Raw genomic sequence first — 26,295 nt, 5'->3', positions numbered from 1 at the left:
CTAATAAAGCATGAACTAGAATTTATGTTTTAAGTATTAATTGTGTGTTCGCTTTAGTGGTCGGCTATGAAAGGGTTAAGCAGCAGGAGGAAATCCCGCCTTGCTGACGAGCACTACAGCGACCTTGTAAACATTTAGTTCAGTCAGAGCGGCAAGACCCACACGCTTGGTTCTACCACAGCGATACGTTAAGATGTGTCACGCTGAGAAGCAAAGAGTCATGTCCTTTCTACCAGTTTTGAAACTGACAACATCGGAGACATTTTGCTTGGGAAATGACGACTGCGTGTGAAGGCGCGATCACTGGGCCGATATACAGTGTTGAGTTCGGACCGCAGGCTCAGCAGGTGAAAGGTGTACGCGTTCATTAAATACTTTTGTTTCCACCTACCATTATTTACGGACACTGTGTCCCCTAAAGACGTAGCACACACTCACACACCCGACACCTGGATGTAGTCGTTGTTCAAACCTCTGGCAGATTTTTTTTTACTTCTTTCCTTTTTACACCGAATGGAAACCTAGACAATGAACCACGGTTTTCTTATTGTGTTTCGGACCCTTGTCACTGTGCTGCTTTTTGACGGCACCTCTTTTATAGCATTTAGAGCTACACTTACACAAAGTGTTAACAGCAGAGTGATTGTACAGCATAAGAGGGTGTGGACTACAGCTTTACCTGTGGAAGACTTCAGCACTGACATAAGGACAGAGACACACAGCCAAGATGATATTCTGAGGGTCGCACCAACAATAACTCACTCTGCTCACTCAGGTACGGAATCATTACACTCTCAGTCAAAAAGATCACAAATACACTGCAAGGTACATCTTTTTTTACCTTTCACCTGTCAACATGCATGCTACAGTATACAGCCCCTTTACAAAAGATGTATTGAACCTAAACTGACAAGAAATCTTTGAAGGCTTTTTTTTTTTTAAACATATCCTACATGCATATGTATAGATAAAAGATTAACACTGGTACATTTTGTGTACACTATATGTTAACTGCTCAGCAACAAGGAAAAGAACAGTTTCTGAGAGTGCACAGTGTAAAATTTAATAAAGAGCCATGTTTGAAATTTATTACCAAACGAGAGGTGACGCTTTACGTGAATGCAAATGTTAAGATAAGAAATCGTGGGTAACAACAAAGCATGTAATTAATGTATTTAAAAGTTTTTGTTGGTATGACTATAGTTAATAGGAGCCCAGCTTTAGCCTACAGTCACAAACAAAATTTGCAGACCACAGATGGTCACAGTTACCCACCCAAACACACACAGCTGCAGACACACATGTACCGATTAGTTCCACAAAACAAATTTACAATGACCATCATTGTAAATGTACCACTAGATAAATGTTTAACATGAAAATAATTATTATTTAACTAAAGTAATATAAATACTGACATTGCAGTATGAAAAGTCACAACATGTACATTTTGATGCCAGAAGATAAAATGGTCAGTGTTGTTAATGCTGTTGTATCTGATTGTATGTGGCACACACATAAAAAGCAATCTGCTTTTTATCAGAGTAAGATGAGAAACGTTATCATAAATTGACAGTATCTGAGCAATAACAGAGCTTTGATCTTATATACACAGCAAACTGTAATTCTGGCACCACTATTGTATTATTTTTTTCCTCATTTATGCCTAGAGCTCTAACAGTGTTAAGTAATATTCTATGGAACTGTTGGGCATTAGTGGTAATGATGAAAGAATGTATCCTGGGACTCATCAGTTTACATCAGGTATATACATAATAATTCTATGTGGTAATACAATAATATTAATACATCAAACAATAGATTTGGTCTTCATGCAGTGAGTATAGTCCATGGTGCATGTTATGCAGAGCTATGCAGTGCTTACGGGTGAAAGAAAGAAGTGAAATCTAATACTGAATACAGGATTTTAGACTTTCTGTCTCTGTGGCTGAAAAATCCTATTACTACTGTCTTCACTCTTATGAGGAACACTTCTTTATGGGTTATGCTGTGTCCATTTATTCATGCAGATCAAATGCATGTTAAAAATATTTGACAGCAGAAAAACACTTTCAGAGAGAATTGAGGGCTGTTTTCATGTCCTTGACGACATATTTCTTTATTTTAAAATGTATTGTTTTGCAATCTTAAGCATTTCAAAAAAGAAGCAAAATAATCTGCCAATATAATAAGAGCTTAAAAATAGTAAAATATGCCTGGAAATAGGCTTAATTATCTTAGATTTTCTTTATTGCAATTTTATAATAAGAAATAGTAAATAATTTTGACTAGTTTCAATCTCCAATTTATTTTTGCCTTTATAACTCAATTTAGAAATTTCTAAATATTCTAGCTTGCTCAAACACCTTCTGCTGTCACTAGCCAGGTATTAAGAGTTCTCTAGCTCAGCAACTTCACAACTCAGTAACAATACAAATTCCATGACCGATAGTCATTCGTTTCATTTTCAATAAATCCTGTTCAGGAAAAAAAATGTCAGTACTGTATACTTCTACTTTTATAGTATCATACTGACTCTCACTTTGACTCACACTCTCTTCCCCCCGGTTTTGACTGGCATGCTATTGTCAGACTTCTTTCGCTCTTGAAGTTCGGGTGTAAGAACACTTTCCATTATGTAAGTTGCTGAATGATGTATGTGTTCAAATATACCACCTATTCTAACCCCATACTCCTGCCACTGTGCTGACAGGATTGTCAGAGAAGCAAACAGCAGCTCAGGAACATATTATAAAGCATTTTTTCATTCTGTAACTCAGCAATGAGATAAATGTAAGTTGCTCTAGATAATGGTAACTAAATAATGTCATTGTTTTCATTTTTAACAACCCAATGGACTGTCGCTTTAATGGTATGTACTGTAATAGTATAGTATGTAGTGTTATTGTTTGCATGTAAAATAGTACATCCAGTTTTTAATTTTTTTTATTTTGTGGTCAAAAATAAACATGTGAACACACTCCAAACTGTTACAGTTGTGTAATGGATAAGCACATGTTGAAAAGAGGTGGCAGTCAGACTGTTTGTACAGTAGGACTGATGATGTCATTATCATAACAGGCTGGAGCTCTGTGTCTGGAAGTCGTCCTTGTGACCGCCTTAGAACAAAAATAAGACTAAGCAGTACACAGTGAAAATGCGAAATACAGATAATAGCTGAACAATAACTTATTTAGACACACAGGTATATTTTTTATATGCTTGCTTATTTTTTCTCTGTCTCCCTGTAGTGGCAGGTCGTAGCAGAGGAGTTAAGCCACTGGGGAAGACGAGACCTTTTGTGATCATGGATGGACGCAGAAGGAGCCTGAGAAACATTTTACAGGTGAGGGAAAGGAATACGAGTATGCACTATATTATCAGCTTTCTGTAGAAACAAACTGCTTAATATTCCTGCTGAATAACATGGCAGCTGAACACAATCAGCAGAACATCCTAACTGCTCTCGTCCACATACATGAGCTCACAGACATCTACAGTTGTCTAGTGTCTCTCTGACTGACAGGGTTATGAGTAATAGCAATCTTTCCCACACACAGAGCATGACCAATTTTTGCTCTTTACGACTTCTGGCTTCAGATGACTGTGGCTTTGTCAGTATTCAAACTTGCAATATTACCAACGACAAACAGAATGCGATTCTGTTTTCTGTCTGCTAGTCATATTTTTCTAAGTGCATTAGATGTTTTATAGAACACCAAATAAAACAAAATAGAAAATCAGTTTAGCGCTGCTTTGTGTGTCTGCTCCAGCAGTATCATCACAGACTAATTTAATCATGTAAGCAATACCTATTCTCTGCTCTCAGTCAAGCAGTAGGTAGAGCCAAGTCACTGTCAGCTGTCACGGGTTAAGTGTCATGTGTTTTGGATTTAGGAATCCAGCACGATATCCAACAGATAATTACCAATTACAATAACAGCAGGATTATATAGTATAGTCATATTTGATATTTTTTTATTATACACTATGCGTACATTATATATACAGATTCTGCTTCAAATGACATCACGTGATTCATAATCTGTACACATTTTATGCGAGGCTCTAGGCTACTTTTATATCAAACAGTCTTATCAACACATTACAGAATTCTGACAGAATTCTCAACTAATTGGAAACTTTTATTTTGTTATTCACTTATTATTTTTTTTTATTCTAAAAAACTTAGAGCTTAATTTAAAAAATGGGCTGGTAATTAAATATTAAATTCAATTCATTTAACAAGCAGCTTTACAGAAATTCTGAGAAAGATTTAGATTTAGATCACTAATGAGCAAGGAAAACTCCCTAAGAAGATTTATTTGATAAAATCTAAGACCTATAATACAGAACTCAACAGAACTTAATCAGCATTGCCATTAGGGATAAGGTTTACCCTTGTGTTCCTAACTAGGAGTACTATTGTACTCTAAGGGGCCTTCTGTGTGTGTGTGTCTAATATAACAGGATATGATATCAGGGGTCTTCTCAGCTGCACAGGACATGACCATCCCCTTAATGTTGCCTCTACTTCCTCTCTTCAGATCAGACTTATTTCAGGAAGTCTCCAGTAAAAAATGCCAGAGCGCATGCTTCCTTCCTGCATTGCAGGAGGGCAGAAAAAAGGAACCTAGCCAGCAGATCCACCTCTCATCACTTCTTGTTCCCTCTTTAAAAAAAGCACAAAGTAAAGACATGACTAAGAAAACTCTCTGTGCTTTCAGGAACTGGACCAGACCCTGACATTCACTGTAGTTTTCTGCTTAGCTTTAGAACTTTGTGGAGAGGAAACGCAGGTGTTGGGAGCACAAAATCAAACTCTCTCTCTCTCTCTCTCTCTCTCTCTCTCTCTCACACACACACACACACACGCACACACACATGCAGACATGCACAGAAAACAACTTGTCTGTGAGCCTTTTAACATCTAAAAGTTTCTAAGCATTAATTCTTTCACAATGATTGTAATCTTAGCAAGTGAAAATCATTCATTCATTTTCTACCGCTTATCGAACTACCTCGGGTCACGGGGAGCCTGTGCCTATCTCAGGCGTCATCGGGCATCAAGGCAGGATACACCCTGGACGGAGTGCCAACCCATCATAGGGCACACACACACACACTCTCATTCACTCACGCAATCACACACTACGGACAATTTTCCAGAGATGCCAATCAACCTACCATGCATGTCACCGGGAGAGGAAACCGGAGTACCCGGAGGAAACCCCTGAGGCACGGGGAGAACATGCAAACTCGACACACAGAAGGCGGATGCGGGAATCGAACCCCAACCCTGGAGGTGTGAGGCAAACGTGCTAACCACTAAGCCACCGTGCCCCCCAAGTGAAAATCATTTTAATTGAAAATTTTATATTATTATCATTAACCAAATTATAGGGATAAATTAGATTTAAATTAAACCTATTTTAGACCTTAACTTCAACTCATTTCAACTTGAAATCATCTTTTTTTTAATTTATATTTAGCAGACATTTAGCAGACACCCAAGTTTCCAACATGGTCCTTAGAATAGAAAAGAAGCCTTTATTTTGTCACATATACATTACAGCACATCCCAACTGTGGAGGTTGGGGTCAGAGTGCAAGGTCAGCCATGATACAGCACCCCTGAAGCAGAGAGGTTTAAGGGACTTTCTCAAGGACCCAACAGTGGCAGTTTGGCAGTGCTAGGGCTTGAACCCTAATCCTCTAATCAAGAGCATTAACCGAATGAGCCACTCATCTGGGTCTCTATGATTCAGCTATCATTAGCTGGAAGCCCATTTCTAACATGCAGAGGGTGTGTGTGTGTGTTTGAATGAATCAGGCTGCTTATGCAACCATGGCAACTGTGGTCTGTTTTTAGATTATTTTCCAAAAGTGAGGAAAGGTGGGGAGCAATGTGTGTCTGTGTTCAGAGAAAGAGGAAGGGTAGGGTGATGCCATGGGTGTGGGTGTCAGCATGTGGATGTATGTATATGTGTTATTTATTAGCCTTTTCTGTTCCACTCTAAATGACACCCATTCATGAACAAAGTCTGATCCTTTGGTCCACCCTGAGCCTTTAACAATTAGTTGACTGCCAGTGCCAAGTCTGACCTCAGTTGATGTGGAATTAGTTGAGCCCACTCCCAATTAACCTCTTAAACTCCCAATGCCTGTTGCTGGGTCTAAACGAACATTCCTCACTTTGCTCACTGCATACGTCTCCTGTATACGTCTCCATACGGCTCTACTGTAGTTACTGATAGTAAATAAGGTACAATACAGTACAGAAAAACAAATTAGAATAAGGTAAAATAAATACATATTAATGGAAATTGCTGTGAAAAATAAAATAAAACTCAAGACTCAAATAAAATTAAATAATACAAATTAGCTGTACATTGACCAGAGGAAAATAAATGTAAAATACAAACTATAAAAGACACATCATATGAAAATGACACGTGAACTAATGATATATAGTAATGTCAATATAGAATGACTGTTTTAAATAAAATGCATATGTGTAAATTGTGTGCTTGTTTTAGTGCATGAAAAAATGTAAAAGTCAGTTGAGGTAGTGGGTGTTGTACAAAGTGTCTGTATTGTGTAAAGGGTCAGTTGAGGTAGTGGGAGTTGTACAGACAAGAGCAGAAAACGTCCAAGCTCTAGGTGTTGTCCTGGTTCAGGGCCTGATTGCTCTGCGGGAAGCAGTTGCTCCTCATTCCCTCTGTATTCCTTCATGTTGCAGAAACACTTCCTTGACCACAACAGGGAGAAGAGTCCATTGTTCAGATGGCTAAGGCCCATCATTATCTTCTTTGGCCCAGCACCATGTGCTATAGATGGACTGCAAGTTGGGGAGTTTAATGCAGGTGTTATACTCAGCTGATCACAGCAGTCTCTGGAAAGCTTGCCTGTCCTGCTTAGTGTTGTTCTTAAACCAGGCTGTGATGCTTCCTGCCAGGGTGCTCTTAAGGTTTAGAAGGTCATTAGCAGCTTAGAGGGCAGTTTGAAGTCCTTCAAGCATCTACGGTGGTAAAGACGCTCCTGGGCATCTTCACTATGGTGTTGATATGACAGGACCATGAAAGGTCTAAGTCCACGATCAACTCCTTTGTCTTGTTGACATTTAGGAAGAGATTGTTCTCCTGGCATCATATATTCAACAGTTTAATCTGCTCTATGTAGGCTGTCTCATTGTTGTTGTCTCATTTTTTAATAATCTTATATTTGGTTAATTTGGAATAAAAAATAGGAAATACTAGATGTCAGTTGTCAGTTTTTGCACGTATGTACATTGACAGGCATGCTATAAGAAAAATAATGTCAGGGTGGTGTGATGTGACCTGACACAATCTCAAAGCCTGTTACCATCCAGAAGTTGATTATTATTACATTGAATGGTGTGCAGTGCCCACTAAACAAGTTAGTTTCTGTTATTACTTAGAATATAGAATATAGAATATAAACTATTGTATATTTGCACCAGCCTGTTTTTTTTTCTTTTCATTAAAAAGCACATTAATATGTAAATCAGTTATATTATAGCTGGAATTGTTGTCAGTGTTGCTCTAGAAAATGAGACTAAATTTTTATGACTAAACTCTGAATAGGCTTATACTGGTGTTGACTCACATTTTGGTTTGTCTGAGCCTTGATCTCTCTTAACACTACTGCTTAGTTCAATTTGATCAAGCACTTAAACTTAGACACACTTGCATTTGGACCTACTTAAGGTCTGAAATGCCTGACTGCTGTTTTGTGAGTATCTGAGGGTGCAGACACACTGATTTACTTAGCAGCATGACTACACCTCAGAACAATCATTCATTTACCTGCCAGTGTACTACAGGAGAAGCAATGCAGCTACAGATATGGATGAAAGGATGAAATCAAGACACTGTGTTTGATAGATAGGCTATTTCTCCCCAAGGGAGAATATCAGGATTTATGGAGATCTCATCTCTCATTCTCCCATCTTTCTAAAATTCTTGAAACATTATGATGTGTTGTATAACTTCACATATTTGTGTGGAAGCCAAGAGAACATCAGAGGCAGGGAGTGGTCTGTTTTTTTTTTACTGGAACTAAAAATCTAATTAAAATTTCATAACATTTGCTTTTGATCCACAGTGCTGATCAAAGAGTGTTTTAGTGTAATCAGCATCTAAACCAACATTGTCTGGCAATAGATATTTTATAAAAAACATATTGTAGTAATACTGTGCCTTAATACTAGCTTTACTGTATCCACGGTGGATCACTTACTTGTAGCCACAAGACCAATCTCACTGTAATGTAATACCCAATAACTATAGATCTCCTGTTATGAGAGATTGTAAGAAAGACGGATCATTCTCACCCCGCATCCGTCCACTAATGTTACCCACTCCCTTTCTAAGTTCTTGCTGAGCCTTGCTTATGAACCACACCCAGCATTCATGTGCTGCTGAGGTCATCCCGCCAGCTGGAACATGTGTGTAGGGACATTGCATCATGGACAGGAGGTGGGGTGTATGCACGATAGTAAGCCAGAGTAGCAAAGGGTGGTGCAGTCATCAGCATAAGTGGTCGAAATGCTCCAGAGAGTCAGGAGATAGCGGTGTGAACATGGAGAACAAAAGGCATACAAAAATGCAATGAGTGAAAAGGTCAGAAAGAAACTGGAGGAAGGAGACAGGAAGGAGTCAGGATGGATAAAATGTAGAAGAAGAGGAGGGGAAGATGATGTGATGTGGGAGGTGTTTAGCTGCTTAGTTGTGTGTGTCATCCTGCAATTAGTTTCTGTCTCTTGACACCTCTTTTTGTCTTGCAATTGCTTCTGAGAGATGCCAGCTCACACCTCTCATATTCTTTCATTCATTTAACTCTTTTTTTTTTTTTAAACACAGTTTTTTTTTTTACCCAGCTCCTATACCTTCTCAGTTACCCTTTGATTTTCCTCTTTCTCGATTTCCATTCTTTGCTTATTCTCATCATCCATTACCTTGTTCCATGAGAAGGTTCTTGTTTCTTGTTTCTCTGTGGTTTAGTACGATCGGCACCAGTTTCAAATGTAAAAATAGACAAACAGAATGACCGTCAAATAAATTAAATAAAATCTTACAGAAGGAATGGTTAAAAGCTCACATATGTGCTGTAAGTCTAATAAGTCTCCTGGTGCCTTTCAGTCTGGAATATGTGATATTGGCAGTTTTCTTTTGAGATAGCTTTTGTGTGAAGCCTCTGTTCCCATTTGGGGGAGAGAAGAAAGACAGGAAACTGAGGTGACTGTGCAGAAGGAAGCTGACTGAGATTTCACTTTTCACCAGTCCTCTGTGGTGGTGGTGGTGGTTATCACTTGTGTATGTGTTTGTGTTAGTGCAGCTACAGTACATGTCTGTTGCAATCACTTGATCTGCCCGTTTCCTACTCTACTGGCTTTCCTCTGTGCAGGAAAGAGACTCATAAGTAGGGGAAATGTGATTTGTGCAAGCAAGACTCAGGTAAAGGATGTTAGATGATTGTTAAGAGAGAGAAAAGGAAGTGAAGTCTGCTTATAGTGCAGCACTGCCTGCCTCACTTAACTCTCTGTCAGCAGCAAGATCAGCAGATATTTTTGTTCTTAATGGTGATGTGTGTGGGGAAAAGAAGTGGATATTAGACATCTCACTAGAGTGCACCAGAACTCATCAATGAGTATAAATCTTTCTAGCAGCAGAAAAAGGGCCTGGTTCATTAAAGAGATAGCATTCCTGTATGTTAAAGCGAATACAGATTATCACACTGCTAAGCAATTTATATGTACTGTATATTGACTTCTATGCATTATTTTTTTGTGCAGGGATAGGCTTTAATTAAACGTATGATTTTAAAAAAGGATGCTTTAATGTACTATTAAATTTACTAGATAAGTTGTATTAGAATATCTCAATAACTATAACTTACTAAAAAAAAATACCCAAAACACACAACCAAAAATTGCTCAAATTGCACCTGTATTATAATACTGTATAGAATTAGGATAGTTAAAAACACACAAAATCCTTATGCAGAACTTTATTCTCATACATAATATATTAGCACTTACCAGTGTATTTCCAGTAATATGGGATTAATCTCTATGCTGGATTTCACAATAGCATTAGCAATACAGGGTTTTAAGCTGGACTTAGCTTTCATAATGCCAATTTGCTTCCAGACTTTGCAGTATGATATTTTAAATAATACCTTGTACAAAATTCTTAATGTTGCAGTTGTAATTATATGAATTATATGTAGTGTATATACACAATAGGTATATAGCCATATGCTTATATTTTTTCATTTATATTTTTGTAAATAATGTAATTTTAAAAAAAAATCACTGAATGGTGCCTATCAAGCATGATTTATTCTTCTGCAGAATGGTCACCCAGACAGACTGCTGTGTGGGCTGCAAGTGGGAGACAGTCTCCTTCTGCTGGACCTGGAAAAGAACCAGTAAGTGTGCAATCACTGATATACAGCAGATGAGGGCAATGTATTATTATGCTTATCTTATGTTTTCATTTTCTTTATTTATCTTTATTTCTACCACCTCAATCGTGTTGATCTTCTGTATTCTGCAGAGAGCTGTTGCGTAAGCCGCCTAATGTCTTCTATTACTTGCCAAATGGAATTGGGGTGTCCATGGAGGAGAGCCAGGTGGTAAGTTCATTTTTATTCATTCATTAATGTGCACATTAATTAATGCACTTTAAATTCTACAAAGTAAAATGTTTTGATTCATTTTAATACTTTAAAGAAATGACTTTGGCAGATGTAAAGCTGGTAGCACTTTGCATTTCACAGACACTGTAACTTTTGCTTCTGTCTCAGAAATGCTGAGGCACTTGCTCATGGGCTCTGTGTCATTGAAAGTAGACCTTTGTGTGTTTGTATGTCAGATAGATATAGAGATGGAACAGGGAAACGGCAAATCAGCCTGAAATATTTAACTAAACCTGTTCTTTGTTAGGCTCAGTGTTACTATCATGGCAATGTGAGAGGGTTCTCCCAGTCCCGTGTGGCTGTCAGCACCTGCGATGGTTTACGGTAAGACTCCTCTCTATAAATTCAGTCTGCTAAGGTTGATTTAATTTAGATTATAGTGCTTCTGCAGTCATGTTCCTGTAATAGCCCTGTTGATATAATCTTTAAGGGTGTGATTTTTCTGAAGCAAAATTACTCTGCATTACATTTAGTTATGTAGCAAAAAGAGTGCGTGTGACTATGTATTTTAGAGAGACTGGAACAACCTATTAGAAGTAAACACAGTCTATAGGTAAGTATTGAAAGGAATATAAGCATCTGAATATGTTTAAATAACCATTACAAAATCTGATTCTGTCTCTAGTTCCAAAAAGTGCTGAATTAGTACAGAGCTGTTCCTGGTTGTGTGTTGAAAAAGTGTCGTGTTTTGTGCAGAGTGAAACATTCATCAATCTTCGGTAATCACGTTATACTGATCAGGGTGGCAGTGGATGCAGAAGCTATTCTAGGAGCAATAGATATGATGTGTCCCAAGATCTCTAAGTGCACAATCAAACCATATACAGCCATTGCCAATCCATCTACTGTCTCAGCATAGACAGTAACACACGCTCATAATCAAACTACTGACTCTGGAGCTATGTTGCCAAACTGCTACCAACTACATCAAAGTGCTGCTCCAGAATTATACACAGAAATTTAATTACTGCTTGTATTCTTTTCATGCTGGTAAACCATGTGTCTGACCACAACATGGCCTGTAGATTAAAGGAAAGGACCAGGTCAGCTTAGTGTCAAGACAGGCATTTCTTTATGTGAAATACAGAAATACATTCTAACATATGATTAGAATAATTCTATGCATTATGAGTACAAGAAAGTTAGGAAATTTTTCAAATGCATAAGTATCATTTATGCACAAGTGTTGGGTTTAAGCCCATGTGCATGTAATATAGTCTGACATATAGTGGGGAAAGGGAAATCTATATTAGTAAAGTAACACTTCTTATTTCTGCAGGGGAGTGATTGTAATCAATGAAAGTTTGAGTTTTGAACTGCTACCAGAAAAATGTGATGAATACCCAAGGAGAAGTGGTAGTTCAGAAGAAGAGGAGGACTTTCACATGCTCTACCCAACCCAGCAGCTGAGCTCTGAATCTGGGGGATGTGGTGTTTCTCATACCTTTATTCCACCCATTCAGATTATTCCACAAATACACAGGGTGAGAGCTGAGTGTGTGTGTGAGTGTGTGTGTGAGTATGTGTGTGAGTGTGTGTGTGAGTGTGTGTGTGAGTGTGTGTGTGAGTGTGTGTGAGTGTGTGTGAGTGTGTGTGTGTGAGTGTGTGTGTGTGTGTGTGAGTGTGTGTGTGAGTGTGTGTGTGAGTGTGTGTGTGAGTGTGTGTGTGAGTGTGTGTGTGAGTGTGTGTGTGAGTGTGTGTGTGTGATTGTGTGTGTGTGAGTGCGTGTGTGTGCATGAGTGCGTGTGTGTGCATGAGTGCGTGTGTGTTTTTTTGTGTGTCTGTGTGTGTTTTTGTCACATACACAGTTGTATACCTTAGACAACTTGTGAAATCAGAATCTGGCCTACTTCTTATACTGTGCATATAAATAACTAAATAAAGAAATGAATAATAAATAAAAAGAAGTGATAAGGAATATTTGTGTGTGTGTGCGTGTGTGTGTGTATAGTATGTTCATATAGCTGTTTCTAATCATAACAAAGAGAATCAGTTTGCTGTACACTGTGTTTCTGTTTCATAGACTAAAAGAGATATTCTTTTAGAGACCAAATACATTGAACTGGTGTTGGTGGTTGATCGCAAGGAGGTAAGTGTATGTTTCTGTTACAGTGTACATGTAAATGTATTTGTCTAAATGGTCACAGCTCTCACTTTATCATGAAGGGCTTGGTAGTCCATTGTGTTTTGTTTGAAAGTAATGTCAAAAAATTGTATTTATATATTAGTCAGATATAAAAAAAAAAAACATGCAGCACAGTAATATTCATAATTGTTACTCCAGCACCATCTACTGGTAATTTTATTTATTTTTGCATATTTTTGTCACAGTACCTAACCTATCAGAACAACACTATTATTTATCGCATGCTGGATGTGGCCAACCAGGTAGACTGGGTGAGTTCAGTTGGAGAATTTGGTTTAATAATGTTTTCTATTTTGTTTATATGCATGTCCAAATACAAATGCACAGCTATAAGCAGCATTCAGTCAATTCAAAAGTGTATTTAGGCAAAACACATTTAAGCATTGATACCCTTAATTTATAAGGAGGTAGTAAATTTGTTCTGTAGTGGACCTGAATGTATGGTATTATTATTACGTATTGCATCATTTGCCATGTTACCACCGACGTGGATTAGTTTTTAACTAAATTAAACAAAAGGCCTCTTGAACAAATAAAAATAGATATTTAGTAGTAAGACTGAATTTTTAGTTGCTTGTGTAATGTACACCAACAAAAAAACTGTCTTTAAACTGAGACTTCAGTTCAGTGTTTAGAGTGAAATCAGGGTAAAAAAAAAGATCTACAAGTTGATGTTTTGTTCTCCTGTCCTGTATGTATCTCAGTTCTACCGGCCACTGAATGTGCGAGTAGCCCTGGTGGGGCTGGAGATCTGGAGTGATCAAGATAAAATCCTGATAGATAAGAGCCCCAGTGACACACTCAGCCGTTTTTTGGACTGGAGGACTAGAGAGCTGCTGCCACGACTACGGCATGACAATGCACAACTAATCATGTAGGTTTTAATCATTTTGGGTTTGGGCGGCATGTGCTGTGTTAGTCCAAACAATGTGTATAACAGTGTATGATGTTAAAGCTGATTTTTTTAAAATATTTTTAAGGGGAGAGTCATTTGATGGTACAACAGTTGGCATGGCCTCTCAGTCTTCAATGTGCACCAAAGACAGATCTGGAGGAGTTAATGTGGTAAGGCTCTTCTATTTACATTTAAAGGTATTTGCATTTTAGAAGCTGTGGAGCATCCATTTGGTATTTAACAGTTATTGAGAGACTGCTGCTATTAAAAGTGCTAGTAAAAAGTGTGCTATGGTTTTCTCATAGGCAGTATGCAGCAGTTTTGAAACTGCTCATCATTGCTCATCACTGTCAGTCAGTGCGGCATATATAATACTGAAAAAAAAAGCATGAATGAGTGAGATAGCACAGACCAGAACAAGCTCCTCACCCTTTTTTATGCTGTAGGATCACCTGGTAAGTGTGCTGGGGGTTGCATCCACAGTGGCACATGAGCTTGGCCATAACCTGGGCATGAACCATGACACAGCCGAGCGTAGCTGTCAGTGCCCGAATGAACGGCGCCTTGGGGGATGCATCATGGAGCCGTCTACAGGGTGAGTGCTTCTTGGTAGATTAGTGAAAGAATTGTATATGATAATTATGTTAAATGACTATTCACTATCAATCTAATACCTGTTTTCAGAATTGATTATAGTTTAAATAAATAGGATGACATTCCACTGTATAATCAGCGTTCAACAAGATTCGAGTAGATTTGGAAACCGATGAATATTTCCTAAAACTAGCTAGTTATTAGGGCTACTGTAAATAGTGAATAACTCATCAATACAGAGTGTATTCATATGTGTCTGTCCATCCATGCATTTGTCCAACATTATTGTTAGTGTGAAATCACAAGGATGAGTGCTTAAATATTTCTAGGATTGATCTGAAATTTTCACTGTAATTAGCAGATGAAGTGAATTAGGTTTTGATTTTAGAATTGATCAAAACAGGGTCAAGGTCACAGCAAGGTCAAATGTGTATGTGGATCTTCTACAAACTTTCGCCACAATATTGGAAGGCAATATTCAAATGTACAACTACAATTTTCCTTTACTGGAAATAAGAGGCCCAAACTTGCTCCAGTATGACAATACCAGGTTCATAAAGACATGGTTAGTTGAAGAACTTGAGAGGCATACAGAGTTCCCTGACTTTAAGACTGCTGAACACCTTTGGGAAGAATTAAAACACTGAATGTTTCAGGTCTCCTCACCCAACATCAGTGCCTGACCTCCCCAATGCTCTTGAATGAGCGAAATTCCACAGCCACAGTTTACTAAGGAAGCTAGATGCATCTTTCAGAAGGTCCAGCATTATCAGACAATTAGCTTTCTCCACATTAAGCTGTGTGTGTTCTGTTCACAGGTTTATGCCCGGTCAGCTGTTTAGCAGCTGTAGTGAGAAAGATCTCTCTCTGAGCCTGATGCATGGTGGTGGTATGTGTCTTTTTAACGTGCCTCAGCCAGAAAAGATGCTGGGAGGACCACGCTGTGGCAACCTGTATGTGGAGAAGGGAGAGGAGTGTGATTGTGGCTTACTTGATGTAAGAACTTGTATTGAATCTGTTGACACTCAACTAAATTTATCTAAAGAATAGTGTGCTTTGTAAGTTTCTAAAGCACTGGCATGTGTGTATATGTGCAGGAATGTTTTGATCCATGTTGTAATGCAAGCACCTGTAAGCTAGTTCCAGATGCCCAGTGTTCCTCTGATGGCATTTGCTGTGAGAACTGCAAAGTATGTATGAGTTTTTTATGTTTGTTACCATTCACACATGATTATGTTCTTAACTAGTATTGTAATAATAGATTTAACTAATATCCCTGTTTCTCTCATTTCTTGTTTGCTTGATTTCCTTTACTCTCTCTTGGCAGCTGCGTGTTGCTGGATCATTGTGCCGAGAGCCTCTGGGTGAATGTGATCTACCAGAGTACTGCACCGGTTCCTCCCCACACTGCCCACCTAATGTCTTTCTTCAAAATGGTGAGACATGTCAGCATGGCACCTCTTACTGCTACAGCGGAGTGTGCACCACTATAGATGAGCAGTGTCATATGCTGTGGGGAGCCAGTAAGTGAAACCTGTTCCCTAATTTAATCATGTAAACATAAATGAGTCATTTGTATTAATATTCTGTAAGAATATTTACTTAGTATGTTAAATATCCCACACAGAAGTCTTGGTCACCTGCAAAGAAATGCAATATAGTAAAAATGCTTTGAAAAAAATTTTATTGATTGTTTTTATATTAAAAATACTATAAAGAGCAGAAAGAACAGAAATAAATTAAAAGCAAAGTCAATATTTGGTCCTTTTTTTCAGGAACAATTTGCATGAAATTGTTTATATGAAAATTAGTCAGCGTTTTTTTACTAGTATATTGGAGAACCTTTCGCAGGTCTCCTGGACATTCTGACTGTTTCAGATGCTTTTTCTCTGCATAATACATTAGCAAGTCCCTCCAAGATTATGACTCAAACATGCAGGAGTCATAAAATAAACATCAATAACACAAATTTTACAAAAAAGGGGGGGGGGGGGGCTAAGTGGCTAAGTTGCTTTTTGCACAGTAAAAGCAGCTTGTGGGTTAATCTCAAACTAATAATTATATTTCAAAGGGGCATCATTTAGTTCCTGTCTGAATTACTCCTGTCTGTTGTACGTGTTAGAACTAATCTGTGTATTTTTTTCAGACTCCAGCCGTGCTCCTACAGTCTGCTTCTCCTCTGTTAACAAACAGGGCAACATGTTCGGCAACTGTGGCCAGATGCCCAATGGTACTTATATACCTTGCTTAAATGGGTAGGTGTCCTCAAGTACCCAATTCTGCTTGAATAGTTTCTAAAATTCAGATGATAGTTAAAATGCAATAAAATTCAAACAGTTATTTGTATAGAATGTATCAATAAAGAATGACAGAAAAAACAAGAATATCACGTTGTTGTTTTTTTAATAGGTGAATGAAATTATGACAGCTGAAAGCTTACAAGTGATGTTTAATTTTGTTTTGTTTTTCAGTGATGTGCAGTGTGGTAGAATCCAGTGTCAGGGTGGCAGTGATCGCCCCCTGATAGATGCAAATGCAAAGATTCTAACAACCAAGGTAAAACTGAACCACAGTGAATTCACCTGTCGAGGAGCATATTTCCACTTGGGTGATGATGTCTCTGATCCAGCCATGGTAGCTCAGGGCACTGCATGTGGTCTTGGCAAGGTCAGCTGTAAAGAACATACACATTGTACAGTATAATCTCTCTCTCTCTGTCTGTCTCTCTCTCTCTCTCTCTCTCTCTTAATACTAAATTTGTGTATATATATATAAATATATATCACGTTTACTGTAGAGTTATTTTGGTCAAATGAGTGCAAATAGTAAAAAATTGTTGTCTACATTAAAATGCACCTTGAGGTTTCTTGAATTATTTTAGCTTAACACTTTGGTTTACACTTTTACTTTTCTAATTAGGTATGCTATAATGGCACTGAGTATTAGTTTTTATTGTAATATCAATATACTATCTTTCTCTTTAGGTTTGTTTAGACCAGCACTGTCAGGATGTGTCTGTCCTTGGTGTTGAGGAGTGTCGTGAGAAGTGCTATGGTCATGGGGTGAGATGTTCACATATGCAGCTCAACTTTCTTTTTTTTTTCTTTTTTTATAAAAGTATGAGTCATATATCTGATTATGACTCATATATCTGATTATCTTTTGCCACTGTAAATAGGGCACGGTGGCTTAATGGTTAGCATATTTGCCTTGCAACTCTGTGCATGACGTTTGAATGTTCTCCCCATGCTTCAGGGTTTCCTCGGGGTGCTCTAGTTTCCTCCCCAGTCATTGTAGGCTGATTGCCATCTCTAGAAATTTTCAACATTATCTGTAGTGTGTGAGCGGGTGTGTGGTATGTCTCTGTCTCCATCCAGGGTATCTCCATGTGACCCTATGTACAATAAGTGGAACTGAAAAAGAAATAAGATGAGCTGGTTTCTGAGAAACAGTCAGTTTGTAATTTTTAGAGTTCTTAGGTGCCTGCAAGCTAATTCACAATTAAAACACTGACATGCCATTCACCTTCTCTTATCCAGCACAGCAACTTAGTTTTAAAGTGAAGACACTGGAGGCAGGGTTAATTTCTGGGCTGTAAAATGTAAGCAAAATCCTGAAATAAAGAAGCTAGCAAGATCCATTTTAGATATTCCACCTTTGTACAGTAATATCTACTTAACATAGCCATGCCATAGAGGGTATTTTAAGTTTGTAAGTCATTTTAGTTAATTTAGCACTATGTATTCTTAAGTAAATTTATAATACTTATAGCAGCCTGATATATCAAGCAGGTACCAAGAGGCATTATCGATTCGCTATTTGTCTTTATGTGTAGGTGTGTAACAGCAATAAGAATTGTCACTGTGATGTGGGCTGGGCGCCACCAGACTGTAAATACTCAGGGACAGGAGGCAGTGTGGACAGTGGGCCTGCGCAACAGCCTAGAGGTTTCAGATTGCATGCTTGCTTGTTTGGTTTATATAAAGTGCATATCTCTTTACACATAACCCTTGTATATTAATGTATCTTTATCCATATGTTTGTGTGTAGATTCCAATCATATTCGTGTGGCCCTGCTTGTCATCTTTTTGTTCGTGCTGCCAGTGATACTACTATTCCTGGCACTCCGCTTCCCTCGATGCCGTCGAAGGATCTTATGTTTCAACAACACACCCTTCAGCAAGGCCAGACAGCCCAGCCGGTGAGAGCATAAGAAAGAAATGCAGTCTTGATATTCTGGGTTTGTCTTAACGAGCTGATGATTTCATATTTGCTTTTACTAATAAGGAGAACTTTTTGACTTCCACATTTCTTTGTTTTACCCATAACACAGTAATCTTTCTGTGGCTCATTTTGAAAATTGCATGAATCCACCAGAGGAACACTTTGAGAGGTATTTGACTCATTTGTGCAGTCAGGTTAGTTATATTGAATATTGCTGCACATATGTGTATGTAATGTAGTGTGTTACTGGTAGATAGCATGTGCTTTATATGAATTTGTTCTATAAATTAAGAAATAAATACAGTGAGCAGTATAATGGCTACAGTGCAGTGTGTACTGCTAGATTTTTGCAGTCACTTGTAATAAAATATTTGAGGTTTCCAGAGGTTTGTATTGAGACTCATTTTGCATAAGGCATGTCATTTTAGTACTACTATGAGTACAGTGACCTTAGCTAGATAATTTTCACAAGTCAATAGCGAAAATCAATAGTGCTGACTGAGTGTGTGTTGTTTACAGAACCCCTGCTACTGAGCGATTGAACGCACATAATGGAGAGCAGATCTTGCCACTGAGGTACCAGTGGACCCCACAGAATGACATCCCACTCACACGAGCCATTAGTAAGGTACAAGGTGTTGCTACTTATGCTGTTGTTACTTCATTCTTCGATCTCCTTGAAAAGAACAAAATGCAACCTGTGGTCAGTTATGACCCTTAAATACAAAAAAAAATCTCACTTTATGAGAAATACTAAAGAAAAGTTATTTAGTCTAATAACTAATATAGTAAATTGAAATAAATTCTGTTTTTTAGTGTAATTTACACTGTATGCCCAAGCCTGTATACAGTAACATGTGATAGTTTGTTATAGTCTTGAAAGAAATATTAACAGGCTTAATTATATTAATTGTCCCTTTTGCCTATTTCTATTATATAGTATAATCCTCTCAACTAAATTGCCACGAGTAATTAAACAAAGATTGGTTTTGCAGAGCATCTTAAATTGTATGGGTGTAACATGCTAAGACTTTGTTATCACTGTGATGCTCCCACATTCTCACACTTGTCCTGCAGACACTGACTTTAAGACAACAGACTGTTGTGTTACACTCACTGGTATTCTGTTTATTATACTAAGCCCAAAGTGACAGCGATATCACTTGATTCCAGCTTCTATTTATTTTCCTTTTAGGGCTACATTGACCATAGACTGACCATGGCAGCTTTATAGGAATTATAAATATCTCACTTCCCACAGCTGTAGTTTTTTTTTCTTTTCATTTTTCACTCATCTATAAAGCACTGCTTTATGGTGTTATGTAAAAAGCACTATATGCTTTTTCTAACTCACTTGCTTATAACTGAAACTTACTGACACTTAATATTTAAAGAACATGCATGCATGTGCTGTCTGCCTGCCTTCTACCTCTTTAGCCCCTTTACCCCACCTCTCTCTCTCTCTCTCTCTCTCTCTCTCTCTTTCTCTCTCTCTGGTTAGGCTCAGACAAGGCCTGCTCCTCCTACTAAACCTCTTCCACCTGACCCTGTCTCTAAACAGCCTGTGCAGGTAAACTGTACTTCTCTAGAGAGATTCCTGGAGAAAGACAGGACTTCATATTTCTTACTCTTATTCACAGTCCAAGTCATCCATATACTCTATATTGATTAAGCACTTGCGACGAAAATTTCTCTAAAAATGTAATACATTCATTTTAATAGGTGTAAATATTAAGTTTATTTAATAAATTCAAATAAATTGAATACATGACTTGAAAGCACCATATGTCTCTAGTGTCATTCAACAATAAGGAATTTCTCCATTTTGCTGTTTACAGAGCAGAAAGACCACAGTCCCACGCTAAAGCTGCTACGTGCTTACTAGTTTGCAATCTCTGAATACAAAGGTCAAAGATCACCAACTACCCACTAAGCATCATCTCTCTACATGCACCTCTGTGTGGTGATGTATCTGTGAAGCCTTAAGGGGTTTGTGGGTCATCACTTTAGGAGAACCCTTTTTTATTTTAAAACACAACTCTACGTCTAAGAAGATCCCTTTTAGGGACTTAGAACTGTGCACACTTCTTTCCATAAATGTAGACTTGGCTGAATGATGAAGAAAACCTATTTATTCTAACATACAATTAAGCAGATATGCCTAAATGATAGAACATTTCTCAATAAATGAAAGCTAATGCTGCATTCATGACCGTGAATTGGAATTTAAACTGGCTTGAATTCAGTTTTGGTTTCTGACTTCCAAGTTCTGACTTCCCAGGTGTAATTTAGGAAACTAGGAAATTGACTTCCCAGGTGTAAACTAGGAAATGAAATGAAGGAGTCAGTAACTAAAACCTGGTAGTTACTGTAAAGTACTGTAAAATACAGAGCTCCTACATTAAGATGCATTAGCAGGATCGTCAGTTCTACATTTTTCCTGTGTCAGATGTGTCTGACAAGTAGAACTGATCTAGCCCTCTTGAAGAAGTGTGATCAAGGTTGCAGAACAAGATCAAACTTCATGACTTGACCCCATAGTTTTAAGCATGTTGGAGTGATTCTAATGCTGCAAAAAATTATTTGGCCCTGGATGCCTGTTTTTAGCGTATCTGTGCTCCGTGCTCTGAGTCCTAACGTGAACTCATCCATATTATATTCAGTTACTACTAATAGTAATATTGGATCATGTTTTCTCTGTTGCCGCAGTCGGCAGGGCAAAGGCCTGCCCCTCCCAACAAGCCCCTCCCTCCTGACCCTGCCCCCTCAGAGAGCAAGATGCAGCGAAAGGTAGAGATGGGTAATATCAACGCATGAACTCCTGTTTCCGTGCTTCATCTAGCACAGCAGAGAGTCCTCAGCGCTTGTTTTGATATTGTTTGATATCATTTATGTCTCCTGCTTTCTAGCTTGAGCCTGTTCACCAGTGTTGTGTAGCTTGTGCCTGAGATCTGTGTGCCAGTGCATGCGTTCTGTAGCTGGATTATAATTTAGGGGCGCTTGGAACGAATCGGGTTTTTTAATGCTGTGTTTCACAGCAGCATTTTGATCATGTAGTGGAGTGAGTATTAATATGCTGTAAATCCTGCTGGTCACCATTCATATGATATGAAATAAATAATTGTGTTTATTGTAAAAGGAGACAGAGTAAGTAAAAAAAATGCATCTATACTTAGATATTTATTAGGCTGCTATCTCTTTATAACATTTCCATTTATAGCCTTCAATTTTAACTAATTTAAGGTCAATTGGAATACATTTTGAAACCTTAAAGCTTGCTATGTCACCTTTTACAGGTCATGTGGTTGAAAATGAATGTATCTAAGCTTACATGCTTAAGTGAATCAAGGGTAATAATAATAATAATAATAATAACCTTTATTTTCTATAGCGCCTTTAAAAGAACATCTCAAAGCGCTTTACAAAAGCAAAATAAAATCAACAAAATTGCACACATAATATAATGATTAAAATTAAAGCAACAAAAATAGACAATAACATAAGCACTATGTAAAATTACCATTAGACAAATTAAAAGCTACCCTAAAAAAATAAGTTTTAAGCAGAGATTTAAAAGTGCCAAGAGATGTTGCTTGCCTTATCTGTATGGGTATGTGTCAGTTGCTCTCTTCGAGTGCAGGAATAAAGCATGGCTTGTGATTCTCTGTGATTGATTTGGGATGGTTAAATGTTGTGAAAGGAAGTGGTGGTCGTTAGAGGAGGTATTTGGTTTCATTCGTTTTTTCTCTGTTAATTTCCTGCATCTTTAATGGATCTCCAGTTGAAGGTGACACGACCGGCTGCACCAAGCAAGCCTCTCCCCCCCGACCCTGTCCTGTCTGACAGACAGGTACCAACAGCTGTAGGCCTGCAGAGAGACGGTCCTCAGGCTCTGCGCTAGTCTTCTTTTTATCATCCATGAACAGCATATTGGATTCTTATATTCACTCTTCTCTTTCAGAGCCAGAAACAGATTCCCCCCAGACCTCCAGTTCCCAGGAAGCCTTTGCCTGCAGACCCCTCTGGTTACCCTGCTCCTTTGCCACTGCTGCCCCCCTCTCAGCCATCAGGACACCACACAGCTGCTGCTGCATCTGACATCTTCAGGCCTTCTGCTGCTGTTCCTGCAAGGTGTGTATGCCAGCTGAGTTTGTTTCTGTTCACTCAGCAGTAGTATATGAGGGCTTGCCATGTTATAATCTTGAAGATGTTTCATCACTCATCATTATTTTTGATGACCAAAGCATTAAGAATCACTTGAATAAAAACATTGAACAGAGATTGAAGTTGTACTTTAGGACAGTCATATATTTACACTCACTTTCACTCACTCATTTTCTACCGCTTATCCGAACTACCTCGGGTCACGGGGAGGCTGTGCCTATCTCAGGCATCATCGGGCATCAAGGCAGGATACACCCTGGACAGAGTGCCAACCCATCGCAGGGCACACAAACACTCTCATTCACTCACACAATCACACACTACGGACAATTTTCCAGAGATGCCAATCAACGTACCATGCATGTCTTTGGTCCTGGGGAGGAAACCGAAGTACCCGGAGGAAACCCCTGAGGCACGGGGAGAACATGCAAACTCCACACACACAAGGCGGAGGCGGGAATCGAACCCCCAACCCTGAAGGTGTGAGGCGAACGTGCTAACCACTAAGCCACCGTGCCCCCCCATATATTTACACTTTTAATACTATTTTATTAATACTATTGAATTTATTTTCAGTTTTGTGTTTGTTTGTAATATTTGTGTTTTGTGTTCACTGTAATATTTTAAAGGGAACATGCATGGAGTAGTACATACATAGAAAAATGTTTAGGAGCACATATTTTACTTTTTGTACCAATGCTAATTTGATGCAAACTCTAAACATGTCATTAATTGTATTTTTGTATATTTTTAGATATGTATCTCTCATTCAAATTACAATTATTGCTTCTGTAAAATTGTGTTTTACAGTGCCTATGATATACACAAAGTGTCAAGTTTATTAGGAACACCTGTACACCTGCACACTCATCCAGTTACCTAATCAGCCATTCATGCGATAGCAGTGCAATGCAAATCATGCAGATACAAGTTAGAGCTTCAGTTAATGTTCACATTAAAGAAAAAGTTATTAAAAAGAGGGATCAGAATAATGTCTAGATTAATAAGATAAGAAACGCAGTTCCTTGTAAATGTTAAAATGTGAGTAGACCAGAACAGTGAATTTCTTTTTTCTATTTTTTATTTAGACGTCCCCTTGCACCCCCCATTAGGGCAGCACATCAGCCCAGGAAGTTCCACACACCTCCCCAAGTGTAAGCACTACAATGCAGATTCTGTGTGCTGTGGCCTGGTATTGTGCTGAAGATTGATGCTGTTCTAAGTGCACTGACCAAGAGGAACTCTGCACAGTGGAAACAATGGCATGCACTTGAGCAAATTTGTCTAAATGGAGTTTTTACAACATGTCTAAAGTTCTTTTTAACAACAAACACAAAATGATTATTCAGTCAATAATTCAGTTATAAAGAAGAAAACCTCAGACAATTCAGATTGTCTGATCAAGTCATCTGTTATCTGCTAAACAGAGTTTTTTATTTCTGTGTGCCATTGGAAGCTACAATACATTGGTAATAAGTGTAGGTTTAACATGGGTTAAGAACCAATGTTCTGCAGTAAAAGGGCTAGAAACCTACCCTGATCTTCCAGCCAATAACTAAGGATTTGGCACACCACTTGATTTGGCAGTAGCTATGAACTACTGATTCAGAAATGACCCACAAGGTTTGTTGATAGTCTCTTGAAGCACTACGATTACCATGAGCAAGCTACTTAATATGTTTGTGTCTTAGGAAAGTTTAATTCTGTTAATTTTGTCATGTTAATGCAGGATATGTAAAGAGGATTGAACTTATTGTACTGTGGAGCCCAGGCTTTTCTATGAGGCACTTATCTCAGTGTATAAATCTCACATGTCTATCATTCGAGACACTATGGTCATTCATTTTTGAAGCAGGAAATAATTTGATGCTGCTGGTCTGGACTCTTTGCCTTTTGTAAATAATGAAATTGTGTTGGGGATATCATTGTTTATTTTGCAAAATACAGTATTTTTATGCAATAAACAAGGAACAAGTTTTTAAAAAATGATTAATTTGTATTATTTGCAATCACATAGTGTTATTTTTCAGCAACTGAAAGCATATTTAAACGATTTGGCATTAATTGTCTAATGATACTGTTTTCTAGACTGCACAGCAGGTCCTGGCTGCTGATGGCCAGAACGATTTAGTCATTTACTGGTTTACTGGTATGATGTGCATAATGCAATGTCAGTACAACAGTGCTCCATAACATAGGCATTTTAAATGATTATACAGTACTCTTAACGTAACATTACGCTGTAGTAAAAACTATTTACAGTGTTCCCTCTACTGGCAGCACTGCTCTGTAGTGGTACTATTTTTAAGTAGCAGTGCTTGCAACAGAGTTCACTAAGTGATATGCAATCTACCAGGCTACATAGGGGTTAAGAGATAGAACTGACCCCTAAATATATGGGTGGATCCATTTACAATACAGATGATCATTTCTGTAACACAACTAACAAAAGAGTTATTATAAAGAGGAGGTGGTTGACTCGCTTCTATTTTGTTTGATTGCTGTTACTACAGTTCATATGCGGAGAAGATCGATTTGCCTTCTCAAAGTTGCTCCTTAAAAATAAATAAGAATTAGCAAAATTAGCAAGTGTTGTATTTAATATCAAACTTTCATTAGTTCAGAAATGTACATTTCCAATTCTTTACACAGACATTTCCATGCACATGATTATAAAATTTGTAGCTAGGAGTTCTCTGTGTTCACTTTTTTTTAAACTTTTAACAAGCCTACCAAAGGGGTGTATACCTGCAGTCCCGCTTGTCTTTTCTGGAAAAGATTGGTGTTATAGATTCCTGTTACTTACAATATATTCTAAACCACAGGTTCCTGAACCTGGTCATGGCGTACCCCTGAAGAAAATAGTTTTTCCTTCAAGAAGTATAATCGCTGCAGCCAAAGAATAATTCACTTCCACGTTAGCTTGATAAACCTGCTTGCTGCTGGACAACATTACACTTGTCCTAATGAAACTAATATATACAGGGGTGGGAACAGAGCAGTGCTGAGTGGTGGATTTTAAAACAGAGGAAGCACAGACACCTGTTATTAAAGTATATATATATCTATGTGTGAACTGTTTTATATGTTGGTCTGGCATTCTTTTAAATTCTCAGTCCTTCTTCATATGTAAAAGCATTAAAAAAAAAAGCACTCTTTCTAAAAATCAAAGAAAAATGTTTACAAAATTATTAGTTTGCCATGTTGAGGAGGATAAATAGCTAGCTAAATTCTACTGAAGAAGGTATTCAAAGTTAACGAGAGCTATATAAAAAAGAAAAATGCCTGAAATAAACAATCAAACATAAATTTTGATAACATGATCTAAATTCAATGATCCCCAAAACAGAAGATGGAGAAGGGTAGTTTTCCTAAAGCACATAGATCTTCTTGCCAGATTCAATTCAATTCAATTCAAATTTATTTGTGTAGACATTGACATTGTCTCAAAGCAGCATTACAGAACATAAACACAAAACAAAAGGTTATTATAAAGAATAATATAATGATTAATAGAATACAAAATTCAAGATTAATATTAGATATAT

At 37.9% G+C, this 26,295-nt stretch overlaps 1 protein-coding gene across 8 annotated transcripts; it reads left to right on the top strand.

Moving 5' to 3' along the window:
- The first annotated feature begins 108 nt into the window (after window positions 1–108).
- Window positions 109–24,733, top strand: adam15 (ADAM metallopeptidase domain 15). Of its 8 annotated transcripts, XM_060870354.1 has the most exons (26): window positions 109–775; window positions 3,252–3,346; window positions 10,378–10,454; window positions 10,583–10,661; window positions 10,972–11,048; window positions 12,004–12,208; window positions 12,748–12,813; window positions 13,056–13,121; window positions 13,575–13,744; window positions 13,851–13,935; window positions 14,212–14,360; window positions 15,178–15,355; window positions 15,457–15,549; window positions 15,687–15,882; window positions 16,506–16,614; window positions 16,831–17,026; window positions 17,344–17,421; window positions 18,195–18,306; window positions 18,410–18,560; window positions 18,693–18,752; window positions 19,103–19,211; window positions 20,085–20,153; window positions 21,293–21,373; window positions 22,365–22,433; window positions 22,545–22,714; window positions 23,836–24,733. In XM_060870354.1, exons 1-26 carry the CDS (start codon window positions 529–531, stop codon window positions 23,903–23,905), a joined length of 3,057 nt encoding a protein of 1,018 aa, XP_060726337.1. In that variant the 5' UTR covers window positions 109–528; the 3' UTR covers window positions 23,906–24,733. The 8 variants fall into 8 exon arrangements, with proteins under 8 accessions (XP_060726337.1, XP_060726338.1, XP_060726340.1 ...); XM_060870355.1 differs by lacking the exon at window positions 18,693–18,752; XM_060870357.1 differs by lacking the exon at window positions 20,085–20,153.
- The last annotated feature ends 1,562 nt before the right edge of the window (window positions 24,734–26,295 follow it).

This window comes from Tachysurus vachellii, chromosome 5 (genome assembly GCF_030014155.1).
Source record: "Tachysurus vachellii isolate PV-2020 chromosome 5, HZAU_Pvac_v1, whole genome shotgun sequence".
NCBI lineage: Eukaryota > Metazoa > Chordata > Actinopteri > Siluriformes > Bagridae > Tachysurus > Tachysurus vachellii.
Note: the sequence above shows the minus strand (reverse complement) of the source record. Positions and strands in the feature narration are given on the sequence as shown.